General features: G+C 38.9%; 3 protein-coding genes and 1 long non-coding RNA gene across 4 annotated transcripts in view; 2 read left to right on the forward strand and 2 right to left on the reverse strand.

Annotated features, from left to right (window-relative positions):
* Positions 1-134: 134 nt before the first annotated feature.
* Positions 135-1446, forward strand: LOC112569467. The gene is made up of 3 exons (XR_003100434.1): positions 135-249; positions 650-961; positions 1411-1446. It is a non-coding gene; the product is annotated as an uncharacterized LOC112569467 (long non-coding RNA).
* A 129-nt stretch (positions 1447-1575) lies between these two features.
* Positions 1576-26585, forward strand: part of LOC112568878 — a 36644-nt gene continuing 11634 nt past the window's right edge. Inside the window, exons 1-2 of the mRNA XM_025246392.1 lie at positions 1576-1704; positions 2848-3174. The gene's annotated coding sequence lies outside the window, so the exon portion shown is untranslated. The remainder of the gene's footprint in view (positions 1705-2847; positions 3175-26585) is intronic.
* Positions 18707-20413, reverse strand: LOC112568879. Its single transcript, XM_025246393.1, has 3 exons — positions 20187-20413; positions 19497-19855; positions 18707-19260 (listed from the first exon to the last, which is right to left on the reverse strand). Exons 1-3 carry the CDS (start codon positions 20363-20365, stop codon positions 18908-18910), a joined length of 891 nt encoding a protein of 296 aa, XP_025102178.1. The 5' UTR covers positions 20366-20413; the 3' UTR covers positions 18707-18907.
* On the reverse strand, positions 22450-26526 carry LOC112568877. The gene is made up of 6 exons (XM_025246391.1): positions 26431-26526; positions 25241-25569; positions 24669-25012; positions 24391-24499; positions 23874-24034; positions 22450-23641 (listed from the first exon to the last, which is right to left on the reverse strand). Exons 3-6 carry the CDS (start codon positions 24699-24701, stop codon positions 22841-22843), a joined length of 1104 nt encoding a protein of 367 aa, XP_025102176.1. The 5' UTR covers positions 24702-25012; positions 25241-25569; positions 26431-26526; the 3' UTR covers positions 22450-22840.

The raw sequence follows: 26585 nt of genomic DNA on the forward strand, positions 1-26585 counted from the left end.
TGGTCAGCCCGCAGCCCTTTGATACAAATGGTTCACAGGCTATAAGTCTGAACTGCTCAGTCTCCGGGTCCAATCCATCCTCCACAATCACCTGGATCAGATCAGACAATAAAAGTGTTCTGTGCAACACTCAACTGTGCACCCTGACCCCCAGGCCTCCTGATGACGATGGTCTCAAGATTGAATGTCTGGCCACAAACCCTGTCACGAACAGAACCAACTCAAGCAGTGTGACACTCGCACTCAACTGTGAGTATTCAGCATCCTTCATTGTGTCTCCTTTAAACTGTTGGGACATGAAATATACATCTACTTATAAAGAAACGTGCAATACCCGGTCTGTGTCATATTTTACTCTCGTGGGTAGAAACAAGGCTGTAAAATACTGTTTTGTTCGAGTAGTTCAAATAAACGAACTACTTTAGCAGTACACTGCTATCAAGAAGGAGACTTTTATTTGTTCACGACACCACAATATTAGCAGGACACCTTTTTACTTTACTGCATTGTCTCTTCAATTACTTATGCACAGTTTTCTACCTAAAATGTTGTGCAGTGTAAAGGGTTTGATGAAGAAATATTTTTTTGCAATAAATAACTTTAATGTTTGCTAGCACCAGTAATTTGATATTCGTTTTGTTTTCTGTAGACCCCCCTACATCGCCGCCAGTGATCACAGGAAACCCGACTCTCCCTGAGGGCCAGCCTGTGTATGAGGGAGACACCTTCACTCTAACATGTACAGTACGAGGCAGTAAACCTTCTAACGATACTGTCATAACGTTTACCTGCCCCAACAGGACCGACACACCTGACAGCAGCTTGGACTCATCCAGTGTCACCAGCAGCTTGACCTTTGATCCCGTTACTTCAAACAACCATGGCAACTGCAGTTGTACTGCCGCATGGAAAAGTTATGATTGGTACAGACAAAAAGCTAACTGGATCATCAATGTATATAGTGAGTTTCACTAACGAATATTTGTACTAATGTCAATATAAATCTAAAACAATTAGGCAAAATAATTGTAAAATAAAATTCTACACAAATTTGGCAGTGACTATCTGCTGTCTTTAAAATATTTTTCGGAGGTATTAAGGATACTTATTTTTATTTCATCTCTTATTTTTCTACAAGCTTTTTTCTTTCTAAAGGGATTTTTAAAAGGACATTTTTCGTGTTAAACAGTTTATTATTTTATAATGAATAACATTCTAGTGATATATCTGTGTTGGTTTTTCAAACAGTATTTAAAGCTTTTGGATTTGATATACATTGTTCAAATATAATTCTGTTGCCTTATTAGCCTTTTATAAATTCCCTGCCTACAAAAGTAAATTATTATTATTATGACTTAATTTTATTGTCGACCTTTTTAAACAAATAAACTATGCCTCCTTGTGTTTCAGCTCCTCCATCTATTCCAGTAATTTTTCCACTCGGTGACACAACAGGAAGACCTGTGTATCCTTTCCTGGCGGGTTCGTCGGGTATCTTGAGATGTCAGAGCAATCAGACAGGTCGACCGGAAGCTGCATACACCTGGCCTGTCCCCGCTATAGGCCAGGATTCAGGGAGTAACCTGACTTTCTACAACCTGTCGAGAGAAGATAACGGGAGAACAGTGAAGTGCAGGGCCAGCAACGATTACACAGATAACAGGCGGCCTGTTGATGATGCTACTTTTGTCCTACAGGTCTACTGTGAGTCTCTGGCAACTTGAAATCCTTACCAATAGTACTGTTTTTTTAATTATCTGGTATACATAAGTGTCCACAAGCAAAGGGTTAGTAGCTTCTATTTAATATCTGCAGTGAACAATATGTTAACAGGCATCAGAATTTATAATTCAGACCCCATCTCTGATTCCTCTAAGCACAATACATTTTAGTATTTATGTCTTCGTGTCATCTGCATTACTTAGAGAATAGATATTGACCATTGACTTTTGACATGAGTATCCCACAAATTTACTTTTCATTTCTGTTATTCATCATTTCACTCTGAAGTCATCGAACTTAGTTGTAACGGTCTTGCTTCACCGCAAGATGTAGTCTTGTTGATACAGAAAAACGAATCAATTAAATGATACCAAGTCCCCACATAAATTGCAAAGCAATTTTTACAAGAGGCACAAGGCCAACGAGCATGACAGATCACAGTCACTTCCCTGTTGGGTCAGAAAGAAAAACCATTATAGCAAGCTTGCCTGGCTTGATTATGTGACACGGTAAAAAGTAACCAACACCATATTTCAGGATGTGGCTTGGAAAAAATACAAAATGTTCAGGGTATCGTTTGCAGAGCTTGATAGTCTTCACTCATGAAAAGCCAGAGATGCGAGCCTTGTCAGTAAAGCCATCTGTCAAGCTCTCATTTGGGGAGCTTACCAGCTCGGAAGTATTGTTGAGTTAATTCCATCAATAAATGAATTGTACACTGGTACATCAGGTCATCACCAATAACGTTTCATGAAAGCCTCATTGCAGCAAGTCTAGAAAGTTTTCCATGTCCTTTCTCAAACAATTCTCCTCAGTACTTCACAGGTAACATCTACTTCCAGGGCAGTCTGCAAACAGTCGTACTACACTAGTCTGGTAGGGTAGAATTTGATGCATAGGACATGTGAGGCTAAGAAGCTATCGGGACACCAACAAGGATATTGTGTCATGTCATAAAAATATTTTATTTCGAAATAATTAAAAGCGTAACTAAAAACGGAAAGAGAATTTGTAGACATACGGTTTACACTTTATTTGAACAGTGATTTTCCAAGTTTTGTCCAAATTGCATTATGCTAGTATGTGGAAAATTGTGTGACACGTGTTGTCTTTACTTTTTTTTAGATGAACCTGTCGTCAGCTTCACACATGTTTTTGATGGCAATGATTGTGTTGAGGTCTCCAGCCTGTCTGATTACAAACAGTGTGTTGTTGCCGAAGGAAAGAGGGTTCACATCAACTGTACTGCTGACAGCAACCCATCCCCTTTATCATTCCGGTGGCTGAGTGAAAACAAAGATGTCTACTCTAACTCAAGCGAGCTGCTAATTACATCTGCTAACCACACCATCCACAACGGTGACTACAACTGTACGGTGGTCACGAAACAAGTGAACAACGACAGCCGCTTACCTCTAACATCTTTTGCCATACTGACTGTTATTGTTGGTTGTAAGTAGAAATTAAACTTATCCACTAGTTTTATTACATTATCAATACATAACTATAACATCTTTTTCACATATTATCATTGGCAATGCAATGTTTATGTCTGCAGACTCTCCCAGTGTCCTGAGCTTTACCATAAACAACGTGGATGACATGACTGTGAATGTTCAGGAGAAATCTCATGTGGACATGCATTGCGTTTGTAATGGCAGACCTGCTCCGAGCATTCGACTCACTAACTTAACAAATCCAGAACAATCTTTAAGCCAAAGTCAACCTACAGACATCTCTGCTAACGAGCAGAGTTCAAAGGTCAACTTCAGCATTGAGCAAGTTCCATGTGAAGCTTCCGGTGTCTACAGATGTGATGTCAACAACAGTCTTGGACAGGACAGTCAGAGTCGCACGTTACTTGTGTACTGTAAGTTTTATCGGCAGTGCGAGAATTTACACTTCTCAAAACAAATTTTAGGGCTACATCTTGAAAAAAAACTTTTACAAAATTAGTAAGTTATTTACAGGAAATCTGCACAACAAAGTATGTTCAAAATGGTAATGACATACACACTCTAATCTATGATCATGAAGCAGCATATTCTTCACAGCAAGGCAGTGATGTAAAATTGTCTATAAAATTATGTTTTTAGAAACAGTGAATGTTTATGTGATTTTCAAATTTATTAGCGCATATTTTCTATTTTTACTGACAGGTGCTCCCAGAAATGCTGATTTTGATGGAATTCCCCCATCAGTCGTTTCGATAAATAGTAAAGGACATTTCAGTTTTAAATTGACTGCTTACCCCACACCAGTGGTCCAGAAATTAATTTATCTTGGCACTAATGAAAATTCTGATGGACATCTCGCGAAGGAAAACAGTATTTCTGTGGAATGTACTGGAAGCTGGTTGGCTCCTGCTACAGTCATCTGCACTATCAGAGTTGTGAACATAACACACCAAGATGAAGGTTTCTACAAAGTTGATTTGAGTAACAGTGAGGGAGAAATGTCTTTCATCTTCTCTGTCAAACGTAAGCGATATTTTACAAAGAATAATGAACTGTTTGTTGTTCATATGTTTTAGTATTGTCATATAAGGTTGATCCATCGGGTTGATAAATTTATTTTTCCAAAATTTAAAATCATTATGGCAACATGCTTACCCTTAAAATGTTTTGGGACTCGTTGACTCGGAAAAAAATAATATAGTTTATTGAACTCTGCCAAGTTAAAAAAATTGTTGCCCACAGTTCGATTGTTTTCTAGGTTAATGGCATATTTAGAAAAAAGTAAATATTTAAGATATATATATATATCTAACAGATGTATTTTGGATTTAGGTTACAGTTATGATTAGCCATCATTAACATAGTAGATGATAACATGGAACTTTAAGATTATTCGAAGGTTTAACGTGTACATGTGCGCACTCGTAAAGATACCGAGTGTCGTCTGACGACGAAGAAAACTAAAATGAGAATTTTCAGTGTTGATATGTTGACAGAAGCGACGTTAGACGAGGATCAGCCAGCAACAACAACCACAAAGACAGACGACAAAGCAATAATCGCCGGACTGGCCGTGGTGTTGGCAGTTGTCGTTGTTGTAATTATCGGTTTTGTCGTCTGGATGTGGCGATGGGGATGGATGTTACCATGTGCTAGAGGTTTACAGTTTTATGTTTCTCTGTTTATCTGAATATGTGGCAGGTACAATTCATAGCGTTATTAATGTAAATTAGAATAACTGGGAATATTTAGCAAAAATCTGATGAATTTTACCTACAGTCTAACCAAGTTCTTTAAGGTGAGTTTGCCTGCGTGCATGGACATGTTTGTGTGTATGTGAGTCTATATGTGTGAGTTCTAGCCTGTAGGTGTGTGTGACTATCAAATTTATACCAAGAAATACAGGCATGGAGAGGCTTAAAGTCAAATATTGCTCCAGATGACTAGAGGCATTTGTTTTGATTCACAGATGGTGTCAACGAAAGACGTCAACATCAAAATCAGACGAAGTAAGCATTTTCTTGCACGGGACGCTGGTGGATTTTGATTATTTTGTGCCTAGCACATTCATTTAGCATCTAGACAGAGAGATGTGCCTTACAAACTCAATTACTACTGCGACTGAGACCTTTCTTGGACATATGTGAATAAAATATAAGTATTAAATAAAGAAGGAAACCAGATTAATTCTGTTGTACTGAACATTATTTAATCAAATAACAACACTTTTATTATCATTCTTTTAGTGGTGACTCATCAGATCAACGCCTATCTTCGGCGATTTCAAAAGCATGCACCTCAAGAGAAGGTAACATCATTAGATGTTGTATAATTTAATCGGACATGATGAATGAATTTGATGGCGTCTTCATAATTTATGTTTTTTAATAAACAGTATTGACAGAAGGCATCGTATAAAGATTGGTTACCTACTTTCGTGTATATATATATATATTATGCAAGATAATAAAGGAAACAAAATTATATTTTTATTATATGGTCACTGTACAATGTTGTTTAATTAGTCTTTAATACATAAAAAGTGACATTGATATAGCAAAGATTCTGAATAAGTAAAAACAACAATAACACAGATAAAATTTACAAATAAGTAATACAATTTTTATCTACGTATGAATTATATATTTTTGTTTCGTAATACTTTAATCCTTCTCATTGCTTTTTTTAAGAGGTACATTAAAATATTTCAGACAAAACATTCACAACTTTTTCAAAAGACCTAAGAAAACATATAGAATGAGAAAAGGCAACTGTATTTATGTTTTCAGTCGTAGAACAAGAAACTTCACTGTATGCCGGATTAAAAATGCAGGATGTAGGCAAGAGGTCCCACTATGAAGAGATCCAGCGATACCAGAATGCACCGGCAATGTCGCCGTACGAAGGTATTTCAATAATTATAATTTCCGTTCACGTTTACTTCTTTGATTATTTTCTATTTTAATAATAGGGCACGCACAACTGAGAATTAAACAATCACTTCTTACTAATTACATTCTCGCCAACTCCGTCATTCACGCTGACATTGAGGGATTTTCTTTTTGCTGGCACAGAATCTGTTCGTCTATCCTTCTCGTCGTTACTCTAGAGAACATGATACTCTTCTTGCCTAAGAACAAGAACGAAACAGGCAGAGCCCCACGGGACAGGAAAGCCAAAAAAAAAACCACAACAAAACAACAACAACAACAACAACAACAACAACAACAAAATGAACTAAGAAAGAATAAACAACAGTAATAATGATGAATAAAAACAAATAAAGAAAAAAGAAAGAAGAACCAAATAAGAAGATCATAATAAAGACGAGCAGGGAAGGGTGTGAAGAAGGACTAGCATGATGGGAAAGGGTGTTAGGAGTAATGTTTAAAGAAGTACACATTTAAATGACAAATAGAACATGTTTCTCATATTGTCTTGTGTATAATGTTTTGACTAAAATAACAATATTTTGTTTCAGTTGTGAGTGACACATCGGGCACAGAGAAAGAAGAATACAGCTACGTTAACTAAGATGGGATGGTTTATGTAAATTCTGTTTCTTATGAAACTTAATGACTAATGCAATCTTGCTTGATCTTCAAAAAGTTACTTTCTGTAAATTTAGCAAAACGTCTTTTTTTCACCTCATTACCTTATAAATGTCAACAGAAACAAAAAGAAAGAGAAACCTGAGAAAAACAATGATAATGAGGATATATCTATATATACGGTGACTACTGTTGCATTACTATGAATCATAAGAAGTGTAGACTACTTATTAGATTAGCAGGTACGTTTTATACAAACATGAAATCGTATATTTAATATATATATATATTTTCAACCATTTATCTTTGCCTTTTCTCTGTCCCTGTCTCTCTCTATGCGCGTGTGTTCGTGAGTGAATGCGAATTAATGAAAGAAAAGTGAGAATAAAATTTAACACGAATCCCTTTTAAATTGTTTGCTGATAGGATATTGTCAGTTTGATTATTAAAGATTTGTCTCCCTTTTATGGTTATATTGGTAATAATAATTAATTGAAATTTGTTTTCATTCAGAATTTTTGTGCAATAAAGCTTGTGATTTTGTCTTGCAATTATTCTTTGCAATACACACCGGTTGTTACAGTTTGACGAAGACTTTCAAATATGAATGTGTGCGATTGTTTGCACATATTCACACGAAAACATCGCGGAACTGGAAGGTGAAACAATCAGAGAGTGTCAGGAAACTGTTTTAAAACTATTCTTGAAAAGCTGGGACTAAAATAAAAAATATAAAGAGACTTGGATGCTGTCCATCGACTATAGGGAGAAGGCTATACAGCAGAACCAGCCACGACCGATCATCGTCCGCCTTGTATCAAGAAAGACGCGTGAAGAAATAATCAAGAACAGGAAGAAACAGAAAGCACAGCCAGGACAGAGATCGGTGGTCATCGTGGAAGACCTCTCCAAGCACAATTACCTTCTTCTTCAGCAGGCCCGGCACACAGAAACAGTCAAGCAGTGCTGGACAAAGATGGGCAAAATCTTTGTGAAGACTCGCTCTGGAGTTAGCAAGCAGATCAGGGCTCTCTCTGATCTCAACAACGACAAGCCAGCACAGAACTTTACAAGAGAGAGAGACAGCACCACCAGACCGAACTGACTGACCAGAGGGAAAGACCTATCAGAGTCCAACAACAGGGTACGGCAAGGACTACTAAATGTCAAGGCCGAGGCCGCGGGCTGCACAAGGGGCGGTGTCAAAGGTCGTGTGACATGTCTCAGAGCAGAGCGGGCAGTCAGAGTGACATGAGTGACAGCGAATGGATCTCTCAAGGTGATAGTGAAGAAAACGAGGCATTCGGATTCCAATAATTTAAATGTGTATAGTATGTATGTGTTTAGAATGTAAACTTTCTACCCTTTACCAGATGATTTTTCACCGAAAGGATGTACTCATCATTTTGATATGCTCCCCCTTCACAAGCAAAAGATCGAGTGACAAGACTTGTTTAATAACCAGGACGGAAGTTTCTTCCAAATACTCTATAACAGATTACTCATAATAAACCGTCATATTCAAGAGACAGAGGGATTTGTGCAGGAGAGCTGCGAAACCCTTCTAAATGATTTGTAAGTGCAAGTGTGTATTGTCAGCGAGAGTGAGTTGTGTGTACCATTATGTGTGTTGGCTATGCGTTTCTATTCTTAACTCCAATAACTCTGCTATCCTCTTTTTGTCTCTTACTTCTAGCACTGACATCTCCAGGTCCACTTATGTACAAGCTATATAATTTAATATCTTTCTCTTTATTTCAAAATAATTGTAGAGAGTTTGGGACATTGAAAAGACCCAGTGAAGTTATAAGAATCATTGCAACATTTCTGATATTATCTCTTATTTAATGTTGCACTCACCGATAACCCCCCTATTTGGTATTAAACCAAGAGAAAACTTTCTCAACCATAGGCCTTAGCACTATTTTACAGTATTAACTAAAGTATTAGATGTCGATTGTCCAAATAATATTGCATCACATTATTGTATATTTCAAGGTCTTTTGCTAATTATTGTACAGTTGTACAACTTACTTATCTACTATAATGGATACTAAGAAATGCGTTAATATTTGTTCTTTTAACTGTAATGGCCTTGGGAACCATATGAAACGCAAAGATGTGTTTGATTATTTACGGCAGTGATGCCCAACCTTTTTCGGCCTGCGGGCCATACACATTTCCGACATGCGTGTCGCGGGCCGCTTCACCGCAAAAATACGAAAAAAGAATTAAAAAATAGAGCAGATACCATTTTTATTAGAAACAAGTTGTACCTACCATTAATTATGTAGTAACTAGTGGGATATTTGAAATTGTTTTCCCGAAACCAACTTCTGAATGTCCGGCTGCATCGTAGACACCAAGTTGGAGCACTGAATAGAAATGTTCGTCCATCGAAAAAAAGATTGAGAGACGCCCCTACGTGGGGATAAATACTTCTTATTCCCTTTTTTTCGTTTCTTTAGGTCTTTTTATATTACTAACATGCCGATTTCCTGCACTGTGGGCATTAGTTTCGCGGGCCGGATGGCACCGCGTCGCGGGCCCGATATGGCCCGCGGGCCGTAGGTTGGGCATCCCTGAGTTAAGGATTCTCCACAGAACTTTGCCAACTAACAGGTTTCTCTTTGTAAGAAAGATCGTAAATTCCCCCAAATGTGCTATATGTCTTAACGATGAAGAGACAATAAGTCATCTGTTATGGCAATGCCAACTTGTTAGTGCTTTCTGGATAGATTTACATTCAGTCATGATTAGTAAATGTACAACACTAAGAAATTTTAATTTTGCTGAAAAACTTATTTTATTTGGTGTACAGGACAACATTTGTACGGACAAAGTGTTAGACCTAATTATCTTGTTAGCAAAATCTTACAATTATGTATGCAAATGGAAAAACGATATACCGTCTATGCACGCTTTTTTTTTTGAAGACTGTAAAATACAGATATAATATAGAAAGATACCATAGTAGTTTAAGTAATAAATTAGACGTATTTGAAGTTATGTGGAAACCATATCAAAAATTATTAATAAAAGCACAGTTAGTAGAAGCTGGGATGAACTCACTAGTTCTATCTTTCACTCCTCCACATCTTTCCTCTCTACTCTTTTCCCCCCCTTCTATACTGAATGAATGTGTCTTGAGAATGGAAATGGTTTTGTAATAATGTGATAACTGTCATATCTAATAATAATAATAATAAATAGTAACTTCAGGTATACAATGGTACCTTGGCACTTAACCATAATCAGTTCTAGAAGGCTCCTGCTGATCAGTTTGAATGTCGAACATTTTTTCCATAACAAATATTTGGCAAATGTAAAAGAATTGATTCATTTACCTTTCTGTGTTTTAGTATTGCTGATATCGTCGATTTAACCATACTATACCGAATGGCGAATTTACACACACTCATGCTCGAGGCAAGTAGCCCTTGGAGTGGAATAAGTAGTACACGGACATCAGTATAAACACCTGGAAACCGACTACCCATTATATACTACGTAATTTGTCTTTAGAAGTGGGATGTAGATTAGTCCAGTTAAATTAATAAAGACAAACAGGAGCAAGTCAATAAAATAGAATAATAATGTTAGAGTAACTTTAGGCACCTGCTAGAGAGAGACAAGAAGCACTTTTGTAAAAGTGTTTGCATGATCGTTTAGTTTTAATTACAGTTTGAGGAAAATTGCAACGAAAGAATATTGTAGGCTGTCATGGGCCTGGTGTTTGACCCAGTTCTCTAGTGAATATCAGTGTGTAGTGTGCACAGGAATGTGGACAGGAGAGTGAGCGGGGTACAGAGACATGTCGGGTAGACGCAAGACTGAAATCATTTTGTTGAGTTTTTTTTTTTATTAGCTGTGATAAGCCAGCCAGTGAGTGTGTGTATGTGAATAATAGATACTATTTATAAAGATTAACATGTATGAATAGATTATTTATATTTCAAAACCCATGAAATGGTGACAGAATAAAGATATTGCAGTTGTGTTCATGCATGGGAGTGGGCTGTGGTGATATTTGTGTTTTTGTTAAGCACACACAGCTAATGCCACTGTGTTTGTAAAGTTAAGAAAAAACACTCGGGTATTGATATGACCGCAAGTAATGAAATGTAGGGCATGGCTGTTTGCCAGTAACAACACATACACCAGCTTACTTCCTTGTTTGACAACACACGTGTCATATCGCTTAAATATTTTGTGCTACTTGATAAGAACAGGTCAAGACCGCGAAACAGTCTCACTTAATGACATAAAAATATTACTATGAATATTTCCTAATTGTTTTCAAGTATTGCAAAGATTTTCTTTCAATTGGATTAAAGCAATGAAGAGCAGTCTAGTGAAGGTTTGCTTGCTACTCGTCCTAGTGAGATTAACCAAAGGTAAGTGGAAGACAAATTTCCGGTGGTTTGTTCATATTAGGAGTCCAAGGTATGTCAATGACACATTTCTGCTGGCTTCTAAAGTTTTTAAAAACACCAGTCGTGATTATACATGTACTTACTAAGTGCGTCCAGGGAAAAGGAGATAATCTCCTCTACAAACGCAATTAATGCCGCAGGAGTTTCTTCCCTTTTCCCCCCGCTTGCTACAAACCTGCTGAAAATGTTTAGGGTCTGAGAAAGTTGTACTGATATCAATGAAAATCATTATTACTGTTTCCCTAAACAAAGAAGCTCCCCAAGAAAAATATATGATAAATATAAGTATCGAAGCCATCAGAAAACCATAAATCATCACTTACATGTATGAAAGATTCTGTAATTACAACTACAGCACAAGACAGCTCTAGAGGTAGTGTTGAGCGATGGATGGCAGGTAAAGATTTTTTTCCATGCCCACTGTCACATTCAAATCGCCAACAACTAAGGTCTAGATTTCAAATATGTCACTCGTCCCCATCTAAGGTACCGTTTCTTCTCCTTATCAAAACCTTTAGGCTTAGCTAGAGCTAGTCATTGAGTGGGGTCTTTCTCTTGTTTGTGCCGGCTGGTTGATGATAGGTGAAACGATGCTAGTTGTATGAATTTGCTCAATCGTATCCTTGTGTGTGTGTCAGTGCTAGCAGAGCATTTGGTCAACAAACGACAAGTCATCGGTTTTTTCCTAGCCTGGCCACCTCTAGCAAAATAAAAACGTATGTGTTATTTGATAGAAAAATACATACATTTCTGAACTGGTATCGAGGAAATGAAGCATTTATAATGATGCAATAATTATCAAACAATTTTTTATCAGGAAACATGACATCGCAGTGTAGCACTAGCGACAGTTATTGGGAAGTGCAAACGGACAAAACGAACAACACCTTTACCTGCACTGGACTGACAGCACAGGACACCATAGAGTGGTATGTCTGGAAAAGCATCACTGATTATTTTTACCTTGGCAATTGCAAACCTCTAACAGCAGAACCAACTCAGTTTGTTTGTGACAACTCACAAGGGCAACCCATCTTTATAGCAAGCAGAACTTCTGCTGACACCGGTCTTATGGTCATCAATCCAGTTGCTGGAGGAGATGCTAGTCTGTATCAAGACTCTTGGCTTCTGTGCCAAGCCACGCGATCAGGGACTACTGTGGGGAAAGCGGGCTGTCGCTTCGACTATATACGTAAGACAATTTTACTGATTTTAATTTTATATCATCTTTCATTAGAAATCGTTCTTTTGTACTGAATATAGTGCAGCGAGATCGCTTGATTAGGGTGAGCTTATCTCTGACTATAGGTTATCCTTATATATATCTCTAATGCATGTTTCTTTGTGTGTGTGTAAAATAGTGATTGACAAATGTCCGTAAAAATATCTGCATGATATCCTAGAATTTAGTTACTTATCTAATTCTGCATGTCTGACAGATTTTAGCTCTTTCTTGATGCCAAAACCCTACATTATCATGCTCCCTCTTTAGATAAAAATTGTTTTATTTTACTTATGTCGCATGTCGCCAGATGCTAGTGAAGACACATCATGCACAGTTCAGTTTCGTAACGACACGTGGTCTGTGTACGGCCAGTGTAACATACAGAAAGCCTATTCCGTGCAGAACAGGTATCGGTGTGAATGGATTCAGACTAAAGAGGTAAATACTGATAAGTGTTTATGTCATAAAGAAAACTGTAAAGGTAATTAACTATTAAGCATAACTTTTAAGTTGGGTCGTGTATAACTTTACATTGTTGCAGTTATCACATTACTGTAATGACTTTATAATACACACTTTTCTCAAAATTTGTAACAGATGATTATGTTGGTTACATATATATCAAATTTTGCTACTTATTAGTTATATACTAAAACGAAAATCTTGTTCACCAAGATACAATTCTTAATCCGATATACTTTTTCCTATCTCTATATTAATCTCTTTGAAGTTTTAAGATTTATTACAGTTTTTTCCCCGTTGTCCATAACCTCAAAATTGCATAAAATGTTTGTATTCTTACCATTTTGATAGTTTATGTTTCAAAAGCATATTTTGTGTAAATCTGTTTCCCTGTAAGCAGTACCTGTGTACATGTATACATATATATGTGTGTGCGCGCAAGATTTATCGGAAGATAAATCAAATTAAGTTTTTAAAGGAAATATTTACAGTTATCTTAACTACTGTCAAAGAATTAGACGCTCAATTTAGTTGATAACTTGAACATTTTTTTCATGTTTATTAGGTAACAAGGGAAGAGAAACTTTTGGCCAATGTCTCAATGTCGACTGTTTCTTCTGTCGGAATCTATGTTAATGGCTCTTGCAACTTCACCAGCTACCTCCCGCCTAATGGTCAGTACACTTACTACGTGACTGTTGTTCCAGGAGAAGTCCAGGTGACTGCAAGTTTCATTGGAAGTAATGTAATCCGTAAGTCGTTCTTACTGTCACAAGAGCCGTTTGAACTTGCGGGATATTAGTTCTGCATCTTCAGATATTTTCAGATATTTACGGAACCCATCTTTCTTCCGGTCATGCAATTTTGACTTCAGAAAGCAAGTGTTTCAAAGTAATGTGACATTGTATACCTTAACCCCTTGTTTTAAACTATTATGCGGTTGATTGTTTTGCTCGAATGTTACTTATCTGAGCCATTGTCGAAAGTGGATGGAAAAAAAATTAAGAATTGAGTTTTAATACAAATGTTTACTGATATCTATCATATCAAAACAAAACAATAAAATATAAATAAAAACACAAAACTGCTAAGATGGTTTTAAGATACATGCCTGAAATATTAAAAATAAATATAAAGATAGACTATTTCTTTTGGGCTTCTAAAGTAATTGAAAAAAGCGTATATTATCATTTGAATTTGTACAGATTTACAGAAGCGTATTACAATTATTCAAAGTTAGTTGTATGAATAGGCGTGAGTTTTTGTCTTTTTTTCCTTCCTTTGTGAGCAAGTGAGTAGGTAAGCTTTTGCTTTAAAAAGTTAAATATCTTTTTGATATTGTCAAGAAAGGTCGCCCCTCCGGCACACCTTACCACAACTGTCCACAGTATGTACAAGAAGGTGGCGCAATCAACTGCAAATGTTTTATAAGTGACCTGGGCAGCCCACCTGGTAAACTACAATGGAATACTACTCTTTCGTCAGAACTACGTCTTCCAAACGTACAACAATTTGATTACGGGACGTACACCTGTCAGCTACTTTGGAACAACACGGTTGTCCAATCTGTGGAGTATGTCTTAAAAAAGGGATGTAAGTAGACGTTGTCATTATCTTTATGTCCACCTCTGTATTTATTTGTGATTTTTTCTCTCCCTTTCTTTTTTGAATTAATTGTGAATGTCACTGTTTCCAACAGACTCTGCAAAAGTGCCGATCTTCAATATAAATAGTTTTGACAGCAAGACAGTTAATGTTGATGAGAAATCTCATGTGGAGATGAGATGCTATTCTGATGGAAAGCCCACTCCGAGCAGTCGACTGATAAATGCAGCAGAACCTTCTCAGTCTCTCAATCACAGTCAGCCTGCAGATGACGATGTTGACGAGGAAAGGTCAGGGGAGGTCAGCCTCAGTATACATCAAGTACAGTGTCAGGTGTCAGGAGTGTACAGGTGTGAGGTCAACAACAGCATCGGACAGGATAGTCAGAGTCGTACATTACTGGTGTCCTGTAAGTGTTTGAAGCGTAAAATAATAGAAACAAAAACTTACAGGGCTTTTAACATATTTAAATAAACAAAATCTAACTTTCAAGGGGTTTAACGAATATTAGCTAAAAAAACCCATGGTATGAAAATAAACTCACATACAATATTAAGAGCTATAAAATGTGTAAAAGAGTGGTGTTGGTAGTTGTGAGAAAAATAACTGTTTTTCCTAGTTAAAAACCATATCATATTTTCTTTTGTGTTGTGCCTTTAGAAATGGAAATTGTTACTACAAACGATTTATGATGTAAGCTACAAAATTAATTAGTTTAATTTGTTGTTTTATTCAATATAAATATCTCTACAATGTAAAGTTTTAATGTCAGTACGTATTATAACAGTCAGACTTCTTGTAATTTTTTTAAAGTAAAATTACATCCTTACAATATAATATTACAGGTGCCCCCAGGAGAACCAATATCGATGGGAATCCTCCAACAGTCAATGTAAGAAATGGTTCAGGAGTGCTAACAGTTAACATGACGGCTTACCCTACACCACAGATTAAAACATCAGGCTATCTTGGCACAAACAACAGTTCTGATGGACTCCAAGTAAAAGAAAACAGTGTCTATGCTTCCTGTTCCACAACTTTGCTTGCACCAGCTTCAGTCACCTGCAATGTCATAGTCATCAACATGACACACAATGACGAGGGTTTCTACAAAATCGTATTCAGCAACAGCTTAGGAGACTTGCCTTTCACATTCTTTGTCAAAGGTAATTGTAGCCAGGGGAACAATTTACAAACCCACAAAGGCTCTTTAATAAAAAAAACAAACCTAGTCCTAAATGTTAAATCAAATGCATGACCTTATTTAAAGTTAACTGTTTATTATTCTACTTCTTATACACTAATCAGTATGAATTTGTATTTGTCTTGAACTAGTTTAAAATGAAGTATTTAAATATATTTCATTTTTCGTTTAAGAATCTTATCTTTTCTGTATTATGCTAAAGATTATGTTTGTTCTAATGAAATGGAAAATGGGAAAAATGAAAAAATGAGCTTCAGAGATTTTCATTGACCTATACAGTGTCAGAGAACGACCAGCAGGCCTGGGCGACCACAAAGACAGACGAGAACATCGCTGGAATCGTCGTGTTGGCCGTGATGTTGTCAGTTGTCGTTGTGTTGATTCTTGTGACCGTCATCTGGGTGTGGCGACGTGGATGGACTTTACCGTGTGCTGGTAATGATATACTTTTTTTGTACAACTTTTCACAACTGTTGTGTTTTCTTCTTTTTTCTGTGTGCATGTGTGTGTGCTTTCTTTTAGATGTAGTGTTCATGTTCATGTTTATATCTGCATAGATAGTTACAGTTAAGAAAGACATGACTGTTATGTCAACAAAATGATATATGTAAATAAACATGATTTAATATACTATTTTTGAATTGCAGATAGAGCTAATCAAAGAAACACGCAGCAAAACCAAAGAAGGTAAGTCGTGGTAATATGTACACAGTTTGACAAAATACAGCTTGAAAGACTATGGCAAAACTGTTTACTATTGGATAATATTTATACTTTCTCTCGTTATTCGGTTGTAAATCTTTTTAGTTTTTGAGAATAAAAGTTTGGTATACTTGCAGCGGCGTTATATCAGAACAATCCTTGACTCCTGTGACCACAGAAACTTCAGGCACAACAGATGGTAAGTCCCTCAAATTATCTCTATACTATCTCAAAATATAGACAGAGACGCAGTTTAATGTATTCTGATATATGCGAAGGTGTGACTATGTTCAAGAGTTAATTTAAGTGTCATCAAAGAACAATTTACCTCCTGACTGCATGAGCTGATTGATTAGTTTATTTAAATGTTGTTTTTTTTTTTACCTAGCGATGACTTCGCGCTTTTAGTGTAAAGGGACATAATAGAAGTGGATAAATAAATGTTCCCCTGATAAACTCTAGACTTCCCTCTAATAAATGCAGGTGCTGAGGAAAGATATCATTTACAAGTGAAGTTTCAAAAATTTTCAGAATTCTTTATAAAGAACAATAACTCTAATATATGTTTAAAGATCTACTCTCTCTTTAAAAATGCTTCAGCAAAACATCGGCATCCTACTTAGTAAAGAAAACAGAAATATTTGTCATTAATTGTTGCAGGAAGAGTGACTCCGCTTTATGACGCATTACAAATGAAAGATGTAGGAATGCGATCACACTATGAAGGAATACTGAGACAGCAAAATGTATCGGAAATATCTTCTTATGAAGGTAGGACGCATATGAACGAATTTTTAAATTTTGCTTGTACTTTGTGAAAAGGCGATGAATTTTTCTTTGCAACCTTTGCTGAACAAACTGCAAAATTAAGTTTTAAAGTAAATTCCAATATACTTATAGTATTTGCTGCTTGTCTTTTTTTGTAAGAAAACTTTAAACTAGGGAATTCCGCATTACCATCTTTTCACTGAACACATATTGATCATAATTAACCTTAATAAATCATACTTGTAGTATCGCTCTTTTGGTAGTGCAGTGCCTGCTTAGAACTTTTAATTGACATATTCTAAATAAATAAAACAGAAAGCTTAATGTTTTTAACAAGTTATAGATTTTTTTAACCGAAATATGGTTTCAGATGTGAGCAGCCGTATGACGAGAAACGAACCCACATATATGAACTGAGGAATGCAGTTGTTTAAGAAGTGTTCCAAGTGCTAAATCAAGATTTTATACACATTAAAAAACTTTTCGCTATCCTTAAAAGTTGAAAGAGTTTTTTTTGTAATATTTTCACCAACACAAACAACTTAATTATTTAATGATGCAGCTTAAATTACTTTTAATTCTAAATTTTAAAGCATTGTTGAAGATTTACAAAGAAATAAAAAGACCTATGAATCCTCCTTTTATTGACCGATAATTCAGTATCGTAGGGGCTATAAATGTTGTTACAATATTACTGCAATAGGTACTATGGAACCATCAGAGAAGTAGCCTTCGAGAGAACAAAACAAGATTTAAAAGTCTGATCAGAAAAACACCAAACCAACAGCTAACCCTTTACAGAGTCGTCGCATCAAGAGCGAGCTATGTTGTACCCGTGATGCAAGCCCACGAGACCCGAAGAAAGTAACCAACAAGCATATATTTTATTAGAATATACATTAGTATTCAAATACACAGGCCCCTGATGTGAATTCCAGTGACATTCCGACACAGGGCGGGAAAAGAAAAAGGAAACTGAGAGGATCTAGAGGAGGAGTCAGACACAGACTGAAGAGGAGAGGGTGCCGACATCCACTGCCAGCCATCACCTGTCGAATGTGCGTTCTCTTCACAACAAACAGGATGAGCTCTCTGCGCTCATTAAATTCGATGGAGACTACCGACGCTGTGACCTCTTCTGTTTCACTGAAACATGGCTAACAGAGGAGGAGACATTCGGACTTGAAGGATACACAACGATTCGATTTGACAGGAATGCACAAGCGACAAATAAGCATGTAGGGCAGCGGTTCTCAACCTTTTACTTGTGACGCCCCCCCTTACGAACACCTGAGATCGAGATTTTGGCTTTCGACTCCTGACTCCGATCGTCAATATTGGCCATGTTGTTGAGTCCCTGCCAAGCTACTCGGATGTTACCTGTAGCAAACTGAGACTCGATTTTGGACTTGTTCTTCACCTTGACCCAACGGATAGCATCATGGACCTCTCTATGTACAAATCTTCTGTCAGCACAACATTGACAAAACACGCATGCATACTCACACACACACACACACACACACTGTCATACGCTCCTTGCCAGCTTTTATTAAGATCTCATTAGACTGGACTAGACCCAGGAAGACATTTAATTTCACACTGTTATAATTTGAGGTTAAGTAAACAAAACTGAGTGTGTATGATGTTGATGTTGATGCTAGTTGTTGTGGAAACAGAGACACGGACTGCACCTCGTGTTGTGAGTATATATATAATTACGTCATGTGTATGATGTCATAAGGTGATGATGTCAGATGATCAGCAGTTTTTCATCAGCGGGAGACAATCACAAGCTGTGACGTACACCGTGACATGAAGTGAAGTCGAGAGAAAACATCATCAACATCATTGACACAGACGACGACTTTTCTCTCCAGCCCACGAACTAGACCTCCATCAGCCGCCCACACCACGTCACTGCGGGCCGTGGCCACGTCTTCAGTGTTATCATCCTTCATCACCCGCACTGGAATACCCGCTTTTTTAAGCGCTTTCACCAAACCCGAGTCGTCACTAACTGGCCACCCGTTCAACACTAGCAGGTCTCTCCACTGCAGGCAGGGTGAACAGGGTGATGTGTTGCCGCTGGTGGTCGTGACGCTCAAGGTAGTTGACGTGACATTCTCTGTTATTAACATACAAAGTGTGTTTCTTGTGTAAGTCACATGTCGTAGATACAGCGTACACACTGACAGACACATGGATATAAACAGTGACGTAATAACGTGGTGACATAACATGAGAGACACACGTGACAACACAGTTTTCTTCACAAGACCGTTTCTCACCTGCCTGTTATTTATCACATCGTTAACTGTTCACCTGTCAACTGACGTTACACTCCACAACACCCACACCTACCTGTAACACCAACACGGAGACTGTGTAGGAAGCTGGCCACGTCACGACCGCACGTCACACAGTCAACTGGCCTGCGACATGAGTGACCCTGACCTCGGTGATACAGCCGTCTGACTGACGGGCCGTCTGTGTGGTCGGGCACACCTCGCTCACTGTACTCCTGCACATTACGGTACTCAGTGATGTTTGCGTCCTGCTCGACTTCCCTGACGACGGACGGTGGAGAGCGGAGGGGTCTGGTTAAATCTTCCACTCGCCAGCCAGCGGGTGCGTGTCCATAGTAACAACTTGCCGCCCAAAGATGGAGATGAGGAACTTGTGTCAGCAACTTGTCACATACAGTCTTGAAGAGGTCTGACCTGTCACGTGTGTTACAGAGGCTGATAGACGTGCTACACCATGTACTGTCACTAATATGTGTGTTTATGTTAGTTCCTTGTCGGTGACGTCATCAATTAATAAAATCATAACTTTATGTAAACAACGTAAACATAATGACACCTGTTGCTATACAATCTGTATAACAGCCGATGTAAAAGAACAAATTTACTTTTACCTGTAGTACAACACCTCCATCAGGTGTGCCAGCCATTTAGGAATTATCACCTGTTAAACACCTGCTAGTCATTATGAGATCAAAAATAGCGCCATCTCCCTGGTTATCATCACATCACAAGCTGTGCTACTCACACCACTTCATCAGCGATGACGTACAAGGACCCTTCGCTCGACGCCTGTGACAAGTCGTTGACGGCCTTCTCCACGGCTTCATGGTCAGCAAGGTCATACAGCAGAAGGTGAGGCTGACCGGGTGATACACCTGCTGACTGTTGTGTCTTTACTGTCTGCAGCAACAGGTGATACAGCATGGTGCACGCTGCACGACTCCCCCACCACGTACTGACAACGTAGACGTGGTGACCACACTGCAGCCACTGTATGGCCATCAGCAGCAGCACCACAGTTTTACCTGTACCGGGCGGTCCGGTGACAAAGAGTCTGGAAGGCGCCGTGTGTAGCAGGTGAACTTGCTCCGGGAAGAGTGTTATTACAGCAGTGTAGCACTCTCCTGTCCACCACACGGCCTCACCCAGGGTCTTGACCCTCACACGTGGAGGACTTGTACATGGCACAGTCACTGTTGTCGCCGGACCACAGAATCTTGTGCAGTCAGTAAATAATAATGTATATTTCAGATGTTTTCCAAGAACAATTATTAAGAAGTACAGTAATGAAAGTATTTTAAGTTAATTGTTTGTTACCTGCATTGCCTCTAATAGTAAATTTGCCATTTTTCTCAAATTAAAAAAAAATTCATTTCATTTAAAACTAAAGAGAACATTTATTTTACCTTATTTATGCTAACTCCAGTTATTTCTGTAGCTTATTTCTATAGTGGACAACACGAACTGCTTGAAATTGAACATTTACATACTCCAGTACAATGCAAAGCAACAAACTAAAGAAATTTCAAGGAAAAGTGTGTTTATAATTCAACAAATTTATAGCATGCAATCAGTGAAAACAAAAACAACCAAAAAATTTGACGAAATGGAGTTACGATTTACTTGTTGGCAATGATTAATGAATACAGAAATATTAAATGTTATGATTCCAGATAAAAGCCAAACCTTGAAAACCTGATTTCATTGTCCGGTGACATTTTCCTACTGTACTGCCAGGAAGTGAAGCAGATGACAGTTCAGTGACATAAACACTCACTGACCTCAAGTATTAGACATCTTGTGATGTTCTTTGAGCGATGTGAGGTAGGAGAAGTACACAGACAGAATATTTTACAGTCTTACTGTTCATACTCCTCTGGTGTAAACACAACGTGAGCGGGAAGTAACCTTCGTTTGTTGAAAAATTCCTCCGCGTGTCATCCCACTGACTGTGAATCACTTTAAAGTATTTATTGCAAGTGCAATAACCTACGGACCGTTCCGAGGACGAAACACTTTGTTTTTTATAAAAAAAATTTTTTTTTGACGAAACATTATTAGACCAGACAGTTTGGTAACTGTGTTAACAGGCGCCTAATACAGAGAGTAAAAATTATGTGTGCCTCCGGACAAGATGTGAATTCAGGACCACTGTTCACTCCAGTTGTGACAAGCGAGCGTCTGACCAATACGCTACCAGTGTGCCTCCGTTCAACCCAGGTGCCTCACATCTGCTTTGATCATCTTTCACATGAACACCTTACGAGATTAGTGAGGTGAGGACTGATGTAACATCTAAGCAGCGACCTTGTCGTTCACTATAGGGCTTAGACTTCTACAGGGTTATGACTACACATTATTGTAATATTTACCTGGCTACAAGGGTCTTGTACAACTGAGATGTCATGTGACTGTCAGGTCCAGCCCCAGTCACACGTCGCTGCCACCAGTGTCCGAGTTCCCTCAGCACGTGACTACTGACGTCACACGGTGTCTTGGGGTCAGACAACTGATCAGAACACAGACACAGTCCAGTGATGTCGGTGGGCTCTCTAGTTCCCAGACACCAACACAGGTCCTGTAAAGGAACCACATGGTCCACATCATGTAATGTGAAATAAGTCAAATATAAGATGACAGATGTAAAATCGAGTAAAAGACAATAGCATTAAACTATAACCGAGTGGTGGGGTTTTGGTGTGACAACAAATTTCCAACACTCGAACAAAGTCAGGAACAACCAGGATGTGTGACCCTTTAACACGCGGGCTTGTACGATGACCAGGGTTGTGTCGCATCGTCAGAGGCAATAAAGTCAGGCTGTCTCTTCTCTGCCGCATGTCTGTCCTCTCTCTCTCTCACATCCGCCGGACGAGACCCTCGTCTCGGTTTTTTCAGTAGAAAAGTGCGTCCACCTTACAGCAATTTTGCAGTATAGAGGAAGAGGAAGAGGAAGAGGAAGAGGGAGGAAACCGGAATTCCAGGAAAAAAACCCCGACGCCAGTCACTGCCGAGTTTCCTCTCACACGATGCCTCCGCAGGTCCCGCCAAAAACTAACAACAAAACGCCAGCCCACTTGCCCTCTACAAAACACATTAAGTAGAATTTAAATACGAGTCAGTAATTTCGTAAGGTACTTACACTACAAGAATGTTGTTAAAAGAGCGGTCTACTTGTAATGACTTCATTTAAACAAATCATTTATCTCGCACAGGAGATAATGTGCATCGAAAGCGATGCCATATACTGTGTAGCCGCTAATCTAACGTCTTACCGCCCAGACTGCTTTGTTAATTGACAACATTCATTGGAGAAACACTGTCAGAACCAAAACCAAACACTTTACATATCATATGGTCTACCTGTGTTGAGCCCATTTCGAATAAATGCTAAATATGTCAGTTGACAAAGCGTTCATAGAAGGTAGAAGGTAACACAAGGGAGGTAAAAACCTGAATGAGGTTGTTGTCGCTGGAGATGGCCTGTTGAAGCTGATGACCCGTTAGGTTGGGAAAGGCGATGACCTTAGTGATGCGCAGACCGGGAGCGATGTCAGACACCAGGTGAAACAACATGGCCTCCGCCTTGTCCAGCTGTGACGCGGCGTCTTTTAGTTTCTTTTTAATGTTATTACTTACATCCTGCTGTGACATCTTCAAAACTCTGATATTATCACCAAATGCCTTGACCTCACAGACTACCAGTCCGTACTGTCGATGAATCAGAAGAACATCAAAGTCTCCTCGTTTCCAGTTTTGTGGTAAAGAAGAAGGGAGGCTCGAGGGTAGGGGTAGGTGCATAGCGGCGGCAGCGTAACAAGGTTCCCCCAGGTACTGTCCGAACTGAAGCTGAGTCAGTCCAACCACCACATCTCTGTTCTCTTCAAACATTTTCTGAAGACAGACAAAAATCCTTTGCATGGATGCATCGTCTCTGACATCACTGTCCTGAAGGCGAGGAGGGTGAGAAATGGATGGATGAGCAGCAGAAAATGAACTCGTAGGCACTTGGTTAGACTGACCAGCCTGTCCAGGTGCTGACTGTAGGACGAGAACATCCTGACCAGCAACCGACTGTCTAGTCACGGGCACGCGGTTGAAGTAGACAGGAGGCAGGAAGTAGGCGCGAGAGTGGAGATCAGGGAACGCGGCCTGGACCCACTGGAGCCAGAATGTCTGAGCCTGGTCTGATAATGTTTCCTGCATTAATACAATTTTTGTAAATTAAACAATATTTGTCTATAATCCTTAAGCTATTTGGTTTATTTTAGACTATTTTTATTCAAACATTTCTTGTGTTACCTACTACTATTTAATACTGGAGACGGCCCGTTGTATTATTGTGTCATCCAGTGAGGTAGTTTTGGTTTCTCCTCCGTTATAGTCTGTTACACTCTGTTGTAATACACGTGTGTTTTGTCAACAAACAAACCTTCGAACCAATCTTCTGACTGACGAGACCGACTGCCGCCTGGATCTGAGAAGGAGCCCCGCGGATGTTGAGAATTTTCATACCTGGTACAGGTGAGGGGTTGGAGTCCAACTCTACGTCAACGCCTGACTTCTTGACCTCTTCTAGGGGACTCGTGTTCACTTAAAACAGCCATTTCGTTAGAGATTGTCAATACGCACACACATTTATCTTAAAAATAACAGTTGCTTTTGAAATGGTCACTTATCATTACGAAGACCTGTAATGCCCTATTACGCTAACGGTAAGTTTTATTTAAAAATATTTAAGAAATACATCTAATACACACCATCACTACTGTAATCAAGATCATCAAGCTCGTCAATATTATTATCATTTCTCTGCAAGCTCTCCATCATTCTCATAGATTTACTGATTATGTTGCTTACATCTGAATGCTATCTTACTACTGTGGTATGCTTTTTATCCTACGTTCATCTATAGTTCTTTTAAAACAATAAAGTAAAAATACACTCACATGTATCAGTAAGTAATTCCGCCTGTTCATCAGTCACGGCGTGTAGGTATACACTGACCCGGCCACCGCCTCTAGAACTTTGTCTTCCGCCTCCTGTAGGGCGCTGTCCCTGTGATAGTTGTTACAGTGAGATGACAACATCGTGACACTGAGCGACAGATGCATCACTGAGATGATAATACACAGGGCGGGATATTGAATATGTGTACCAGCTTTACAATAAATCAGTAGAATAAGAGACTGACGGTGATGATGATGATCTCTACCCCTTGTCTCACCTGTTGTGGAGCAGACGACGGATGAGCAGCCATTGTTGACGGTCTTCCCTGTACAGGACACTGTTAGAGGCGGTTTACCTTCTCAGGACAGCAAACCTACAGAATACTTGTGTGCAAGGATTACCTGCGATTGTGCCAATGGCAGGGTATCAGTGTCGCAGTGTCAGTGTCAGTGTCAGTGACATAGTGTCAGGTCGATATGATGAGAAAGTCGCTAGGTGTCCCCATTCAAACGTGCTAATGAGCTTGGTATGTGGTGACTATGGCCGCCTCTTGTCATGGACATCAGCTTCCAAAGAGTAGACCGCCGTGGTCAGCAATATGGTAAATGACTTCACTGCCGTCTGGAAATAACGATAATTACAGTGATAATATTGTAACCACAGTGTAATGTTAGCATCACTTCTCGTTAATACCAGTACAGCGGCAATGCTACACCCGCAATGTCAATCGCTGTACAGCTGTTAGAACAACGTATTAAAGCGGGGATAATTCCACCCGTAATGTCAGAAAGTTTACAGACTGCTAGTACCCACATACTGTAACGACGATACGTACACATGAGGACCTACCTCGAACACCAGACTTGTGATTTTGCATCCCCACTGGTATGTGGCAAAACCCAGAGTCTATCTACATGTGAGTGTATGCGAGAACAATAACAGTTTCGGGGGAAGTAGGAAGGAAGAGAGTATGTGTGTCAAGTGTTACGAGTGCGTGTGTTCTTGAGAAGATATATAATGTCTATTATTGAGACAACCCGTCAATGGTAGAGCTGTCTTGTTATGTGGAGTAGAGCATGTAGACGTCAGCGCATGCGTGAGAGTAGGGATGCGTGACTTGACACCCTGTTAAAGCAAGTGATGAAGTCCTTTATTTAGGTAGAAGGCTCATCCCTCACCTGTTGTAAACAGAACTGATATAGTTTTGCACTTCACCATCTAACAGAGCTAACACAAACAAACTTTTTAAAATGTAAATAACTGACTAGGGTTCATTGGGATTTTTGAACATTAGTTCAAAAATGTTTGGGTCTTATAGTTTTCGATTCTCACGAACCTGGGGGCTTTGTTTAAGGGAAGTCACTCGCAGGTGATGACGTTAATCTTTCAAGCCTCATAGGGAACATAAGAAATTATGTGAGTGGTCAAAACCGCAATCAAGACCCAAAAGAGCTATGTGTGGCAACGGTACTATCTTTACGGTGTTTATCCCTTCTTCCACCCCTGTACGCGCAGTTTTGGCGCGAAAAACGCGTGGGGTTGTGGTGTGATCGATGGGTTCCAGCTTCTGGGAGACGTGGCGAACCCCACTATGTCGTAGCCGTGATCCAACCCCACGAGACCCGAAGAAAGTACCCCAAAAGCATATATTTTATTAGAATGTACATTAGTATTCAAATATTACTTACTATTATGTTCTCATTTTCGGTTGTTGGAGTACAAATCCATGTTGAATTGCGTAACCGGCAACTGACTTCAACATTGCGCTTGATCAAATAGACCTTCGCCGACTTTCAAACATAACGAAATACCTTCGGTTGACTTTTTCCAGGATTTAAAGGGAAGTAATCCGCAGTGAAACAATTTCTAAATATTCCAGTGTTATCTCCCTTATGTATTTATTCATACACGCACAGAATTACAAGCTCAAGACTTCTATTGTGGTTAATGCATTGCATAGTATTGAATAGGTCACGAGCAAGGCCACCTGCTGTGGTGGCTTAGCCTCTACAGCATCAATAATACAGGAAAGTACTTACACATTTCCTTGAACAAAAACCAGTTGGCATTGATAAGTTCATAAACATAGAAATGTAGGGCATGTGTCTGCCAGTAACCACACACCTCAATTTACTTCCTGATCTAGAAGCGGACATGTCAGATGACTGAGCTCACAGAGTGCAAGCTCGCGATA

This window comes from Pomacea canaliculata, linkage group LG7, assembly GCF_003073045.1.
Source record: "Pomacea canaliculata isolate SZHN2017 linkage group LG7, ASM307304v1, whole genome shotgun sequence".
Taxonomy (NCBI): Eukaryota; Metazoa; Mollusca; class Gastropoda; order Architaenioglossa; family Ampullariidae; genus Pomacea; species Pomacea canaliculata.

Coding starts and splice junctions, on each gene's coding strand:
- LOC112568879 (XM_025246393.1), bottom strand. CDS start 20,365: ATGCTGTATCACCTGTTGCTGCAGACAGTAAAGACACAACAGTCAGCA. Junction 19,856..20,186: donor GTCATCGCTGATGAAGTGGT/GTGAGTAGCACA, acceptor CACACGTGACAG/GTCAGACCTCTTCAAGACTG. Junction 19,261..19,496: donor TCTCCGTGTTGGTGTTACAG/GTAGGTGTGGGT, acceptor TGTTAATAACAG/AGAATGTCACGTCAACTACC.
- LOC112568877 (XM_025246391.1), bottom strand. CDS start 24,701: ATGGCTGCTCATCCGTCGTCTGCTCCACAACAG. Junction 24,500..24,668: donor CGTCGTCTGCTCCACAACAG/GTGAGACAAGGG, acceptor CAACTATCACAG/GGACAGCGCCCTACAGGAGG. Junction 24,035..24,390: donor GGAATTACTTACTGATACAT/GTGAGTGTATTT, acceptor GGCTGTTTTAAG/TGAACACGAGTCCCCTAGAA.